Here is a 13,891-nt window from a genome sequence, read left to right as displayed (position 1 = left end):
AATGTCGTCCTCGTCCGCGCCCTCGGAGACCGCGGGCCACGCGATCAACCGCACCCTGCACGACAAGCTCCCGGACAAGGTCGCCGACCACCTGCCGCACATCCCCGAGAGCAAGGACGAGATCAAGGCCGACGCCAAGGCCGCCGCGTCGACGGGCCTCGCGCAGCTGCGCTCCTTCGCCGCGGGAGGCTTCGGCGGCATCTGCGCCGTCGTCGTCGGCCACCCCTTCGACCTGGTCAAGGTGCGCCTGCAGACGGCCGAGAAGGGCGTCTACTCGTCCGCCCTCGACGTCGTGCGCAAGAGCGTCGCGCGCGACGGCCTGAGGAGGGGTCTGTACGCCGGTGTCAGCGCGCCCTTGGTCGGCGTCACGCCCATGTGTGAGTTTTTTTCATCTACTTCCCCCCCCTCCAAATCTAGACAAAAAGACAAGACCTCGGGGAAGCTGACCACCGCCGGGCCTCTCTCTCTCCTCAGTCGCCGTCTCCTTCTGGGGCTACGACCTCGGCAAGTCCATCGTCTCCTCCGTCTCGGCCCCGGCCCCCGACGGGTCCCTCACCATCGGCCAGATCTCCGCCGCCGGCTTCTTCTCCGCCATCCCCATGACCGCCATCACCGCGCCCTTCGAGCGCGTCAAGGTCATCCTCCAGGTCCAGGGCCAGGCCAAGCTCGAGCCGGGCCAGAAGCCCAAGTACTCGGGCGGGCTCGACGTCGTCCGCAGCCTCTACCGCGAGGGCGGCATCCGCTCCGTCTTCCGCGGCTCGGCCGCCACCCTCGCCCGCGACGGGCCCGGCTCGGCCGCCTACTTTGCGACCTACGAGTACGCCAAGCGCAGGCTCACGCCCGTCGACCCCGTGACGGGCAAGCCCAGCGGCCAGCTGAGCCTGACGGCCGTGACGTGCGCGGGCGCCGCCGCCGGCGTGGCCATGTGGATCCCCGTCTTCCCCGTCGACACCGTCAAGAGCCGCCTGCAGACGGCCGAGGGCAACGTCACCATCGGCGGCGTCGTGCGCGAGCTCTACGGCAAGGGCGGCATGCGCGCCTTCTTCCCCGGCTTCGGCCCCGCGCTGGCCAGGGCCGTGCCCGCCAACGCGGCGACCTTCCTCGGCGTCGAGCTGGCGCACCAGGCTATGAACAAGGCCTTTGGTTGATTGAAAGAGGTTGGGGGAGATATCTAGAAGAGGAGGTTTGTGTGTGTGTGTGTGTGTATTTTAGTTGCTGATAGTTTACGGGGTCGTGTCGAGGATGAAGGGGGATTTCCCGTGTGTGAAGTCCGCCAAGGGCTGCGATGGTGATGAGTGGTGGTGGTGGTCGTTTCAGGTCGCGCCGTGGATCTAGGGCATCGGAGCACATGACAAACGGGGGAGGCTGCTGCTGCTCAAACATTTTCAGGATTGGGAGGTCTGGATTTTGCTTGCAGATTTTCTCCATCCGGAAGAGCATCAAGTATTGTTCGCCAGGCGAAAACGGATGATTCTGCATTATTTATTGTTTTTTTTTTATTCATACATGCCTTGTCGCGCAATCTCGTTCAGAAAGGAAAAGCTGCCATAGACCGCGTGGGAAATAGACTCGCCATCTGGATCATTGCCATTGCCATTGCCTAACGCCTAACTCCTTCTTTTTTGGGTTTGCCTGAATGTCCTCGTTCCGGATAGGTAGGCCTCATCATAGTACAGTGAACAAGAAATAGGCAGGATTAGTATCGTACACGGTTCGTCATCATCAGGCCCTTCCTAAGAACAGCTTCAGTCGAGGAACTTTCCGCCACATCCACCGCAGGTCTCGCCCGAGACGTCGCGACGGATGTCCTCCGCCTGCTCGGGCAGCATCTTGATCAGCTCGGGCATCCGGAGCGACCGCAGGCCGCAGACGCCGCAGGCCCGGGAGATACCCGGCGCCTGGATGGCCATGCCGCTGACAGTGCAGGTATCTAAGACAAACATCGATCAGTTACACTTTTCCCCTCCCTCCTCCTTCTTCTTCTTCCCCTTGCAGGAAACTGGCACAACCAACCACACCAAAGAAACCGAAAAATGTAAAAAAAAAAGGGCGTATAGTAGAATAGAACTCACCAAAGACGTGGCCCTCGTCGCAGACGGTCTGCGCGCCCTCGGCCCGCAGCGGCGGCGCGTCGTCGACGTCGCCGCCGCCCTCGCAGATCTGGCACCGCTGCGCGGCCGCGGCGCCGGCAAAGTACGCGTGCGCGACGGCCTTGACGCGCGCCGCCTCGGCGACCTCGGCCTCCTCCTGCGGCAGGGCGGGGCTGCCGGAGCCGGCCGTCGCCGTCACGCCCTGCACCTCGGGCCCGCCGCCGTACATCCACTCCCACATGCGCGCCTCGGTCGACAGGCCCGGCCGCCAGGAGGCGGCGACCGCGGCGGTGGTCGACTTGGACTTGTTGCTGTTGTTGTCGACCCAGCCGAACATGAGGCGGCTGCGCGTGTGGTACCAGCCGCCGCGGTCGGGCTTGAGGGCCGACTGCACGGTGCCCATGGCCGCGGTCGAGCCACCGCCGGGGGAGGCGACGAGGCCCCACAGCCGGTAGCGGTTGATGAAGACGTCGGGCGAGTCGGCCGCGTCGAGCTGCTCGTCGTCGTCGTCGTCGACTTCGGTGTCGAGGTCCTCCTCGTCGTCGTCCGTGTCGTCGAGGCCGTCGGTGCCGGCGCGCGAGGCGAACGCCGCGGGCAGGGCGATGTTGATCTTGTCGCCGATCTCGACGGCCCACTGCGGGCGCGGGGCCGGCTGGCCGTCGTCGCCCGCCGGCGCGTTGGCCTCGTACCAGTCCGGGTTCGTGGCCGTGGCGGCGAGGCGCACGAGCGTGTAGAGCGGGGTCGGGTAGGGGGCCGTGGTGTCGACGGGGCGGAGGACGATGCTCTGGATCGGGTTGGTGTGCATGCCGTCTGGGGACGGGTAGATGGTGTTGCACTTGTGCTGGTCGTGCGGCCGGATCTTGTCCGGGGTGTCGCCACCGCCGGCGAGGACGGCCTCGAAGATCCGGGGCTGGTTCGGCGTGGCGATTACGCCGCGGCAGATTTGCTTGCCGTCGACGGTGAGGATCTGTGCGGTGGGTTTGTTAGGAGCTTGTATCCTTTTGGGAGGGAGGGTATCATATGTGGGAAGGGAACCTACCGTGTCCTCCCACTCGAGGAATGCGTCTACGCCGAGGTACAGGCATATTCCGTCGGCGTCCTCCTCGGCAATCTCGACGATGAGACCATCGCTATCATCATGCTTGACGACGACCTTCCGGAAGCCAACGTAGCCTCGCTCCATATGAGACAGGATAGCAATGCTGGTTCCATCCTTCTTGAGCCAGGGGGTCCAGCGCAGGCCAAAGTTGGTGCCGAAGGGGACGTAGTCGAAATCCATGATGGAGAGGTCGGGATGCGGACCCTTGAACGTAACCCGTGCGACCTCGCGCACCGTCCAGGTCGCCACCTCCTTCATGGTGCCCTCAATCACCTCAAAGTCGCTCCGGACGGTGAGGAAGACGTGCTCTCCCTGGTCGTTGGCGTACACAAGCAGCGCGCCCCGAGGGCTGACCTCCTTGGCCCAGGCAAACGAGATGATGGCCTCTGCATACTCCTGCTGCGGCGGGACCACGAACCGCTCGCCGACGGCCCAGAGGACCTCCCACGTCGACGCGTCGTGGCCCGCGCCGCCGCCCTTGCGGCGGTTGGCGGACGTGGCCGGGCCTTCGCCGTACATGGCCAGGGTGCCGGAGGAAGTCAGCACGGCCAGGATGGGTCGCCTGTTGCGGCCGACGCCCGAGGGCGACCACTCGAGGGCGACGACGTGGTTGAGGGTGGTGGCCGCCGAGCTGAAGGGGCCGCTGCCGGCGCCGGTGGGCAGCTTGTAGCCCGAGTTGGCGCTATCCTCGCCGCGGCCGTCGCCCCCCTCCTCGTCCTCCGGGAGGTCGCCGTAGGGGAAGTCGAGGCCCTGCGCCTCCCACAGGCGGCGGTTGACGCGCACGTCGAGGGGCGGGTGGGACACGGAGAAGTGGCGCATGCCGGACGAGTACTGGCTGCGCCTGGCGACCTCCATGGCGACCTGCGCGGAGCGGAAGCCGCCGCTGCCGTCGGCTCCGTCGTGGCCATCGTCGTCACCATCCTCCTCGAGCTTGGCCGCCTGCGGCCAGTCGTCGTCCTCGGCCTCCGCGGTGGGGAACAGCGGGACGAAGAGGTGGATCGAGTCGTCGGCCGCGACGGCGAGCTCGGCGTCGCAGGACCATGCCAGCGCGCGCTTCGTGACGGGCGAGGTGTTGAGGTTGATGCCCTTGAGAGGCAAGGGCTTCTCCTCGGGTTTCGAGTCAGCGGTGGTCTCCATTGTGGTGGGGGAAGTGAACCGAAAAGTGAGGCTCTCGAGGGGGTCTCTCTGGACTGGGAGGGATCTCGAGGGCGAAGGAGTAAGAAGAAAGGAATAGCTTTGAGAATAGAATTTATGCGTCTCTGCGACAAGAAGCCTAGCACGTTTCTGTCTGAAGCACGTTCTCTTGCCATTCTCGCATTCGTTGTGTGAAGGATGGGCACTCGCCCTTCATCCTTGGAGGCCGTTTTGCTTGATGAGGAGTAAGGAGACTTGGTAGAACGGACGAACAGACCTGAAGGCGCTTCATGATAAGTCAAGAACCGCATCTGCGAGGGCAGACAAAAAATAAAGGTTTCAGCTACTGAAGCATGGATGGGGGCGTGAGCCGCGCACAGCACGATGGTCTGTGGGATGTGTCGTGGTTGACGGCTTTGATTGTGGTTGGAGTTTGGAATGTTAGTCGAAAAGCTCAGGATGAGTCTACGCTTTGAGCTCTGGAGCGCCCACACAATCAACCCGATCACCAATCTGAACTCACTTTCAAGATCGCATTTGACTTCTGCAGTCAGGCAAAGCTTAAACATGGATTGTGCACCGTAAAGCATACTAATTTTCAATTTAAGAATCTTGATTTTGTTGAATGAAAGCCTAGGCCAAGTCCTCAAGAGGGACGAAAGCAACCTGTTCTTTTTACAAATGCATCCTTTGAAAACGCCAGACCCCTATACCTATACATCATTGCAGATAACATCTCTACTTTTTACAGCAATTGCATGATTTCGCCGCCTTGGATCTCGTCGACTCCCTTCCTACTTTCGAATAGACTCGAAATAAGCTCCCACGCCCCAGAGCAGGGCGCACCCTGCGACAGCAGTGGCACCGGCCACTTTCCTCGTCCACCAGTTGTCATCCGTCAACGGCTTGGCGAACTGGATCTTCTTGTGCGCGGGTTTCTTGCCCTGATCCGCGGCCGTCGCGTTCTTGGCGGCAGCCTCGGCCTCCTCGGCCCTCTGCCTCAGGGCAGCGATCTTCTTGCTCAGCGCGAGCAGGTCCTCCTCCAGGGTCGCGTTCTTGGCGCCGTCGACCTCGACATTCTGGACGTTGCCGAAGAAATCGGTGATGCGACGGCTGCGGGCTGCCTCGGCGCCTCCCCGGAAGAGGTCATAGCGGACGCCGGCGTGAGAGTGGATCTTCTCGTAGTCGTAGCTGTCGAACAGGTCGCCGACAGTCTTCTTGCTGCTCAGGTCCTGGACCTGGGTCTCGAGGAACTCGAGGTTGTAGTAGGTGTAACGATCGATGACGGCGACGCCGACATCGTTGTCGGCGTGGTGCGAGTAGGACGACTGGTCGAGCTCCGAGGAGCCGGTGGCGATGATGTTGGGAGAGTAGAGCTTGGTGTACATGGTGTTGGCTTGGCAGGTATCGATCATGAAAAGAATCTCGTGGTATCTGGCCAGGGAAGGGGGGGATGTTAGATCAGGGGGATGCGGCGGTGCTTTCGGTTCGGCGTCCAAGCTTACCTCTTCTTCTCCCACATCTGCTCAAAGGCATCGGCGAGATCAAAGGCGCCAATCTCCTCGGCATCCTGGAACTTCAGGAACTCGTTGCCGCCGTGGCCAGTCATGTAGACCAGGATGTTGCTGCGGTCGTCGGTCAGCAGCCTCTTGCTGCGGGGCATCTCGTCCCCGACGCGGTCGGTGAGCAGGCGGATGAAGTTCTCCACCGTCACCTCGTAACCTCTGTAGTCGACCTCGATGTTGTCGCCGTACAGGTCGACGGCGCGGTCGGCGTTGGAGTAGACGGTGCCCGGGAAGGCGTTGCGCGGGTTGCAGGCCATGTCGTCGGGCAGCATGAGGATGATCTGCGAGTCGGGGATGCCCAGCCGCTTCACGGTGCGGTATATCGAGAGGGCATTGGCGAGATGGCGATAGTTGAACCAGAAGCGCGAGGTGCAGACCAGGACGGCCCAGTTGCTGGTGTGCTCGGCGGCGGCCAGGGGGGTCGCGATGGCGAGCAGCGAGGCCACCAGCAGCGCCGGCAGCCGTCCCAGGTGCGGGATCTTCATGGCCGGAAAAGCGAATCGCCTGTGCAAAGGAAAAGGGTAGGAAAAGCAACAACAACAAGAACAATAGCAACCGCAATGCGCGCTGCAGTATGCGATGTCTGTTGCATGTGATGGGAGCTACAAGCACAGCTGTCGCCAGTTTGACAATCCGCCACGTACCGTGTGCTTGTACACCAGGGATCACAATACGGATTTGTAATGGGTGCGGTTCCGCGGTGACTTGATTTGATAAGATTACTTTACGGAGTACCTAAGTCTATCTCCAGCTTGCAGCTTGGCTTACCTTTACCTATCATGTGCTCTCCAGTGACGGGGGGCGCTAAAAAAGGTCCCAAGGTCACACTTCGAGGGTTGACAGGGGTGCCACTTCGGGGGGATACGTCCCATAGTTTCAGGGCGGTCCAGGCGGGCGGTGAGCACAAGCAGGCCTGGAATATGCGCCCGAATGCGGTAAAACGCAAGCAAATACCTAGGTAGTTAGTTACCTAGGTAGAGAGCACAGGCCAGCATCACATGCCGCGCGCCAGCCTGCGAGGACTGCGCCTGGTCCTGCTGGTTCCGCGCCATTCGGGGCCAGAAACACAAGAGGAAGCTCCGCTGGTGACGCCAAATGGGCCCAGCTCTGCGCCAGAAACAGCCTCGAGTTGGTGGGTTTTTCCCTTTCTATGGGTTCCAAGGTTCTTCAATGGACCCCGTGGATAGTGGATGATGGTCTTGGCCCGAACCTCCATCGATGCTGCCCCTCCCTGAGCGAATGCCGTTCTGGCGCGCCCAGACGATAGCGCAGCTAACTACTTGTACTGCGCCGACGCAGTACCTACCGCACCGCGCCTCATTAGCATCGACTCTGGCATCGTGAACTTTTTCGGGGCCGGAAATGACTCTGCGTGCTGCCGAATTTCTCGCAAACCTTGGTCCGACGATGACTCCTCTCCCCAGCCGCCCGTGTCTCTGCTGTTTCCCCCTTCTCCGTCACGTCACCTGAACCCGGCCTGGAAGAACGTGAACCGCCTGACAAATCCTCCTCCCCGTTTGTCTGTCTCGTCTGCCACTCCAATCACAAACCCCTGCTTGAGCACAGGCTGTCTGCTACACCCCCACGACATCTCCGTGCTGCCGTTCCACAGCCGGCGCCTCCAAAGCGAGCAAGCAAGCGCAGGATCCAACCCAATAACTAGCTCCGGATTTCATCACAAGCCCGCCGATCCCAGAAGCTTTTTCTCTGAACCCTTCCTCCCCCCGAGACTGAGGTATTGTCGCGATCTGCCATCCTCTGCTACGGAGGGAGACAAAAGGCGAGCTTGACTCCAACACCCACCACCCTCCCTCCTGCACGGACTCTCCCACCTCCGAAACTGCATCGTTCCATTTGGTCCTCCTGAACGCAGCTTCGGCTCGCCAACATGGGCCGCCCTCCTGCGTACATCTTTGTCGTCAGGTATGCCTCGCTCTCTCGCTCTCTCACTCTCAGAACTTGCTCCTCTCCTCTTACACACCAGCTAACTCTCCCCCAGGCACGGCAACAGACTCGACGCCGCCGACAAGCAATGGCACCTGTCTTCTCCGACCCCCTACGATCCTCCCCTGACCTATAGCGGATGGACACAGTCTCGAGCCTTGGGCTTGAGGATAGGCGAGATACTGAGGGAGAGACTGCTCGACGACGATCGACCGAGCGCATCCCCCGGCGCGAAACCCAAGGGCGGACGGAAATTCAGGGTCATCATCCACAGCTCCCCGTTCCTTCGATGCGTCCAGACCTCTGTCGGCATAAGTGCCGGCCTCGCTTCCGACCCTGCGCCCTTGCAGAGCCCGCTCATCGGCGGGTACTCGCCCCGCACATCGCAACCCTCGAGCCCTCTACCGTCTCCCGGCATCAGCCCTGCACCCCGTCCTGCCATCTCCATCGACACGCGGCAACCCCTTCGGCCCGTTCCCAGCCCTGCCACTGACGACGAAGCCAAGGCGGAAAGCAAGGAGATCCCCAAGATAGTGCTGCGCCTGGACGCCTTCCTCGGAGAATGGCTCTCGCCGAGCTACTTCGAGCTCATCACGCCTCCTCCGGGCTCCGTCATGATGATCGCCAGCGCCAAGGCCGAGCTCCTGCGCCGCGAGAACTACAACAGCTACCCCCACTTCCAGCTCCATCAGAACCATGCGCAGCACCACCACCGGAACCAGAACCATGCGGCGCATAACCACGGCCACCTGTGGAACTCGAGCCCTCGGGCAAGCCCTGTGGCCACGCCGCCTGCAGCCGAAGACCTGCCTCCCCTGTCCGGCCTCGACAGCCTGTCGGGCATGGCCACTTCCCTGCCCAGGAGCGGTAGCGTGGGAAGCCATCACCACCGGCCCGGACGCCTGGTGCCCATGCCGGCTGTTGAGGGCAATGCCTACGTCGCACCGACCCCCACATTTGCAGTGTCGTCCAAGGCACCGATACCTGCAGGCTACGTCGCACATGCAAGGGACGCTTGTGTGCAGGTCGATTACCAGTGGGACTCGATGCGCGCCCCGTACGACTGGGGCGACGGCGGCGAATACGGCGAGGAGTGGACTTCGATGCACAAGAGGTTCCGCCATGGCCTCCAGAAGATGGTCGAGTGGTACTCGGACGCCGAGAAGCCCTACAAGATGGTGACCAGGCTCGCCAGGTCCTCTACGAATGGGTCGCAGCCGGGCAAAGCGGACCCCGAGGTCGAAGAGCCCGAAGATGAGGATGCTGAGAACGTCGTCATCCTCGTCTCCCACGGCGCGGGATGCAATGCGCTCATTGGAGGCATCACTCACCAGCCGGTCCTCATGGACGTCGGCCTCTGCTCCCTGACGATGGCTGTGCGCAAGCCGGCCGCGGGGAACGGACTGAACGGCAGCCATGCCGATGTTCTCGTCCTCCCTAGCGAGAAGCATGGCGCCAGTCCCGTGCACAAGATCTACGACCTGAAGATGTTTGCCAACACGGACCACGTCCGGTCCAACGCGCCGACTCCGACGGCATCTCGCTCCTCTAGCATGGCCAACGCGATGGGCGGCATCCGGGGGCGCTACTCAGGCTCCTTCTCGTCGCCGCTCGGCAGCCCCTACATCGAGGCGGGAGGGAGTAGGAGCTCCTCTGCCAACGCAGCCTTCAGCGACTACAGACGGGCTTCGGGGCACTCCTCTGGGAACCACGCTGTCGGCGGCATCACAGTTGGGAGCGGCGTCACGTCCTTCACCAACCCGACCGGCCTGTCGCGCACGCCCTCCATCGGCCTCTGGTCTCCTGCTGCTGCGAGGAAGGCCGAGGAGGCGTTTGAGGACGAGAGCGAGCCAGACATGGTCCTGAACTTTGGCGACGACGGCAAGTACACCTCGTCGCACCTGCAGCACGAGACCGCCGATCCCAAGGCGACGGAGAAGAACGGGCCTGCGACTGCTGAGGAGCCGCTTGTGCCGGCCCAACCGCCGACGCCCGGCGTCGACGAGGCTGAGAAGGGCGACACCATCTCCCAGTTGAGCCAGCTGCCCACTGGGCTCTGGGGCCAGCAGGCCCGGCCGGTGCGGCCGGTGGATCTTGCGCATCACAGGACCATCAGCTCGTCGAAGCGCCGGTGGACGGTCAACGAGCGGACTTAAGAAGCAGCGTCTCTGATAGGTCGTGTTGGTGAGCGTGTTCATCCGACTTTCTTCATCCATGCTTTACACCAGGGACTTGTTTCTCTCCCCCTTTTATTTTCTTTATCTATTTTGCAGCGTTCTGAAAAGTTATATCGCGCTATTGGGCAGTTTGAATGTGACAGATGTGCAAGGCGGGCAAATGTCTTGAGGTCTTAATCGGTCAAGTTGAAGCAAAAAGGATGCTCAATGGGATAATAGCGCGGTTCTTTGGCTGGAATGGATGGGCAGCTCTTCTCACTTTGTTGTAACATACCCCTTTTGTACTCTGTGCGGGATATTCTCACCTCACAGTAATTTGACTGGTAGAGGAATATGATGGCATGTTGATGGTCAAATTTCTGGCTACTTCTGCAGGCCGCCAACACTCACTCACTACCCATTGCCAAGTGACGGGCGAGCAACATCCAGCTTTCTCAGACCACTATCTGAACCGGAGTGAGCCGAGCACACTTGACCTCCTCCATATTGCGTCATCAACAACTGAGCCCCAAACGACTTTGGAACAGAATTCACTCCTTTAGGCAGTTGAATAACCAGCGGCAAGTAGCGGGATAGTTCTTGACTTTGCTGTTGTCTTTTACCTCTCAACCTTCTCTATTGCCTTTGACAATAGCATCAATCAGGATGATAGAGTGTGAGGAGAGATAGATACACGACATGGGAGGATGTGAGGCCTTGGAGCAGTGGATCCACACAGAGCACTCGTTATGTGATAGAACCAGCTCAAAGTCGAAAAGCTCGAGTCTATCTCAGAATCTGATTTGTATTTTTATCGATGAAGGGATGCCGGGCTGTCAATGGTCAGCAGACCTCACCTGCATCGATCAGCGGAAATTCAGACACCTGAAATCTCGGACTCAAGGCTCGCATGACAGAGTCCGATCTGTCACTCGCAAGAAGAAGCAATCTCATGGGACACACGTTAAACCGGACGCCCAATCAGGGGGCTGGTCTCTTGCTCTGGAGTTCCGGGCAAGCCGAATTTCGGAACCAGGCCGCTCGACATCAATTGATATTTGGATATCCAACATCTACTCAAGGTGTTTGACAGCTAAATTTGCAAGATATCAACGTCATCAAGAATGCACCTGACAATTCCTAGTTTGTGACTAAGTGACGTTCCTCAAAATACGATAATACGATCAATCCTCCCCACACTGAACGGAAGCTACCCAGATGTTTGGACTGTAGGATCAGACGGGACGCGGACATTGGCCCCCGTTTGAAATGCAAATGATCATTCCAGCTCGTGTTGGGTAGTATTGGAGACTTAAAGGAGATGTATCGGACAGAAATCGGGATTGTTGTCGTTGCTTCAGGGGATGGACGATACGCCCAGTGCATATTACGCTCAATACGCTTTCGAAATGTGATAGTCTTACGTTCAACTCAGGTCTGCCCTCGGACTACAATGTCGCGCAAAAGTAGCCCCATGGAGGCTCAGTAGATAACGTCTGACATAGTCTATAAAATACTCGTGAATATCCTGCACAATAACTGGCTGCGTGTCCTGTTTCTTTTTCATATGCACCACATCCCAAGTCATGGCAGTACCTTCTTCAACTGATCAGACAACCGATCTGTACTCCAAAAAGGCAGAATTCTGGGAGAGCTATCTCAAAGGACGGCCCAGAGCACCGGAAAGGCTATTGGACCGTGTCTTCCGCTATCACGAGGAGCACGGTGGGAGATGGGATTGTGCGCATGACATAGGTGCCGGAGTCGCCCCGTACGCCAGCGACCTCCGAAGCAGGTTCGCAGACGTCATCCTTTCAGACATCTCCCCCGATAATGTCGCCGTCGCCCAAGCACGCTTGGGCACGGACGGCTTTAGCTACCGCGCAGCCAGGGCCGAGGACGTGGACGATATCACTCCTGGCACCGTGGATATGACGTTTGCAAGCACCATGTTCCACTTCTGCGACGACCAGCACGCTGCCATGGCTGCCATGGCAAAGCAGCTGCGGCCAGGGGGCACATTCGTGTGCTTTTTTGTGGGATTGGCCTCGTTCGATGATCCGGCCGTCTATGACCTATACATGGATATCGTACGGACTGGGAACAAAGGGCTGTGCCAGAACGTCAGGGACCCCGATAATCTGCTTCGCGCCATTGATCGGATCCGCGGGTTCTACAACGTCGCGCCTCTTGAAGATGAGCTCTGGCTTCCGGGAGCGCAGAGAATCTCGCTGAACATGGGGGACACGGGGACGCCGAGACTTACGGTTCCAGATATGGTCCTCGAAACCGAGGAGCCTCTTTACACCGGACCCAGTGATGTGGAGTCCTTCTTGACAGAAGATGGCTGGGGGTTTGCCATGGGTATCAATGACATCAAGCAGCACATTTGGACCATGACCTTTTCCGAGTCTGATGAGTTGACTAGACTGTTCAGTAAGATGGAAGCCTTGGTGGGGACAAGAAGAGTCACGGGGCGGTGGCCTTGTAAGCTTATCTTGGCTACTCGTAGATGAAACGTCGCAGACGTCTGACATGAAGAGGAGGTTGGTTCTGCTGATCTTTCAAGTTTCTGTTGTCCAGTCATCTCTCTCTATTGTTGAACAATTGTAGATCCCTAGTCATCCGTTCTCTCGAACTTTGTGGAGGCAACCGTACAGAGACCTATTCCTGGATTCGTGCTATAGATCACCCCTTACGCAGGGCCCGATAATACCAAGATGCGATGCTAGCTACCGCTACAATAGGTGCCAGTGTGAATACCATCCGCTTCCGCGCATTGGCGGCGCTGACTGCTTGCACTTCAGCGGTTCCCTTTCTGAAGCTTTCCTTTTCATTCCGCTCCGGCCAAGGCTGGTTGGGAATTTCCACTCCCAGATACAGGCAGATGGTGTGCCATCCCAACTCTCCCTCCTCAAGCTTCAAACAGAGGAGCCGGTCGGCGGGGATCCTCTTTTTGACGTCGGCCCAACTGGCCGACGGGTTAACGTCAGCGCCTAAATTATCCTTTGGTGATAGTTAAGCCAGGATAGAACCTACTAATCAATGCAGTACTGGCGTGAGTGTGCGTAGCCCTCTTCTGTCAGTCCCTTTCCGCCAGTCCACTCGTCGGTGATCTTTGTCACCGCACTGATGAAGTTGTCGGCAAAGGTATCGAAGAATCGCACGAACCGTCTCTGCAATGTGTTCCCCTTGGCGACCTCCTCGGCAACAGTGCCCCTCCACGAACTCACCCAGCGGTCAGGGTCTCTCTCTGTCAGAATGAATTTGCAGTCGGGATAGGCCGCCAGGAAGTCGTCGAGGAAGAAGGAGGGTACCTCGACGATAGACTATCCGCTGCGTTGTAAGCTTAGACTTGAGATACAGAGACTCTCCGTCGCCACCCACAAGGCACTGACATCATACTTGCCGAACCATTTGTCGAAGTCCTCACGCGTGTAGCTTTTGATGTTCTTGTTGCGGTATGCCTCGACGGCCTCATTCAGTATGACGGCGTCAGGTAGTCTGTTATGCATGACTTCGGCCATGTGGTATGGCTTGAACCCAAGAACTTTCAAAGCCTTGTACAAACCGGCAGTGCCAGTTCTAGACGTGAACAAGGGCAATTGATTAGCTAGACTTTAAAGCATCTCTCCTCTTGAGGCCATGAGATGCTAACTTACCTGCTGAGGCTCACCACCACGACCTTTATCGGACATGGAGAGTCCACTGGTGGTAGCTCATCAATAAATCTAGGCATTCTTGGTGTGTCTGGGATGTATAGAAGCTATCAAGACCTGGTAATGACGCGATAGATTGAAGAGATGACAAGCGTGGGAAATCGTGGTGCTTTTATCCGTTCAGCTCTGGTCTGTGTCCCGGCTATTGAAGTTACGAGAGCGACCCCTTGACTCCCGGGTAGGG

The 13,891-nt window shown here is 59.1% G+C and overlaps 6 protein-coding genes across 6 annotated transcripts; 3 read left to right on the top strand and 3 right to left on the bottom strand.

The window, feature by feature from the left end:
• Position 1: 1 nt before the first annotated feature.
• E0L32_000269 (uncharacterized protein) lies at positions 2 to 1,148 on the top strand (the record flags this gene model as incomplete). The annotated part of the gene is made up of 2 exons (XM_031136907.1): positions 2 to 377; positions 475 to 1,148. The coding sequence occupies 2 exons, from the start codon at positions 2 to 4 to the stop codon at positions 1,146 to 1,148; spliced, it is 1,050 nt and encodes a 349-aa protein (XP_030997646.1).
• Positions 1,149 to 1,745: 597 nt separating this feature from the next.
• E0L32_000268 (uncharacterized protein) lies at positions 1,746 to 4,326 on the bottom strand (the record flags this gene model as incomplete). The annotated part of the gene is made up of 2 exons (XM_031136895.1): positions 1,746 to 1,930; positions 2,073 to 4,326. The coding sequence occupies 2 exons, from the start codon at positions 4,324 to 4,326 to the stop codon at positions 1,746 to 1,748; spliced, it is 2,439 nt and encodes an 812-aa protein (XP_030997645.1).
• Positions 4,327 to 5,117: 791 nt separating this feature from the next.
• E0L32_000267 (uncharacterized protein) lies at positions 5,118 to 6,373 on the bottom strand (the record flags this gene model as incomplete). Its single annotated transcript, XM_031136884.1, has 2 exons — positions 5,118 to 5,757; positions 5,829 to 6,373. The coding sequence occupies 2 exons, from the start codon at positions 6,371 to 6,373 to the stop codon at positions 5,118 to 5,120; spliced, it is 1,185 nt and encodes a 394-aa protein (XP_030997644.1).
• A 1,403-nt stretch (positions 6,374 to 7,776) lies between these two features.
• Positions 7,777 to 9,988, top strand: E0L32_000266 (uncharacterized protein; the record flags this gene model as incomplete). Its single annotated transcript, XM_031136873.1, has 2 exons — positions 7,777 to 7,811; positions 7,888 to 9,988. The coding sequence occupies 2 exons, from the start codon at positions 7,777 to 7,779 to the stop codon at positions 9,986 to 9,988; spliced, it is 2,136 nt and encodes a 711-aa protein (XP_030997643.1).
• Positions 9,989 to 11,574: 1,586 nt separating this feature from the next.
• On the top strand, positions 11,575 to 12,609 carry E0L32_000265 (uncharacterized protein; the record flags this gene model as incomplete). The annotated part of the gene is made up of 2 exons (XM_031136862.1): positions 11,575 to 12,424; positions 12,602 to 12,609. The coding sequence occupies 2 exons, from the start codon at positions 11,575 to 11,577 to the stop codon at positions 12,607 to 12,609; spliced, it is 858 nt and encodes a 285-aa protein (XP_030997642.1).
• Positions 12,610 to 12,676: 67 nt separating this feature from the next.
• E0L32_000264 (uncharacterized protein) lies at positions 12,677 to 13,727 on the bottom strand (the record flags this gene model as incomplete). Its single annotated transcript, XM_031136851.1, has 4 exons — positions 12,677 to 12,959; positions 13,028 to 13,317; positions 13,387 to 13,573; positions 13,651 to 13,727. The coding sequence occupies 4 exons, from the start codon at positions 13,725 to 13,727 to the stop codon at positions 12,677 to 12,679; spliced, it is 837 nt and encodes a 278-aa protein (XP_030997641.1).
• Positions 13,728 to 13,891: the final 164 nt, after the last annotated feature.

This window comes from Thyridium curvatum (assembly GCF_004353045.1).
Source record: "Thyridium curvatum strain D216 chromosome Unknown NODE_1_length_1224711_cov_81.814160, whole genome shotgun sequence".
In the NCBI taxonomy this organism is placed as follows: Eukaryota; Fungi; Ascomycota; class Sordariomycetes; order Thyridiales; family Thyridiaceae; genus Thyridium; species Thyridium curvatum.
This window is presented reverse-complemented; position numbering and strand designations above follow the sequence as displayed.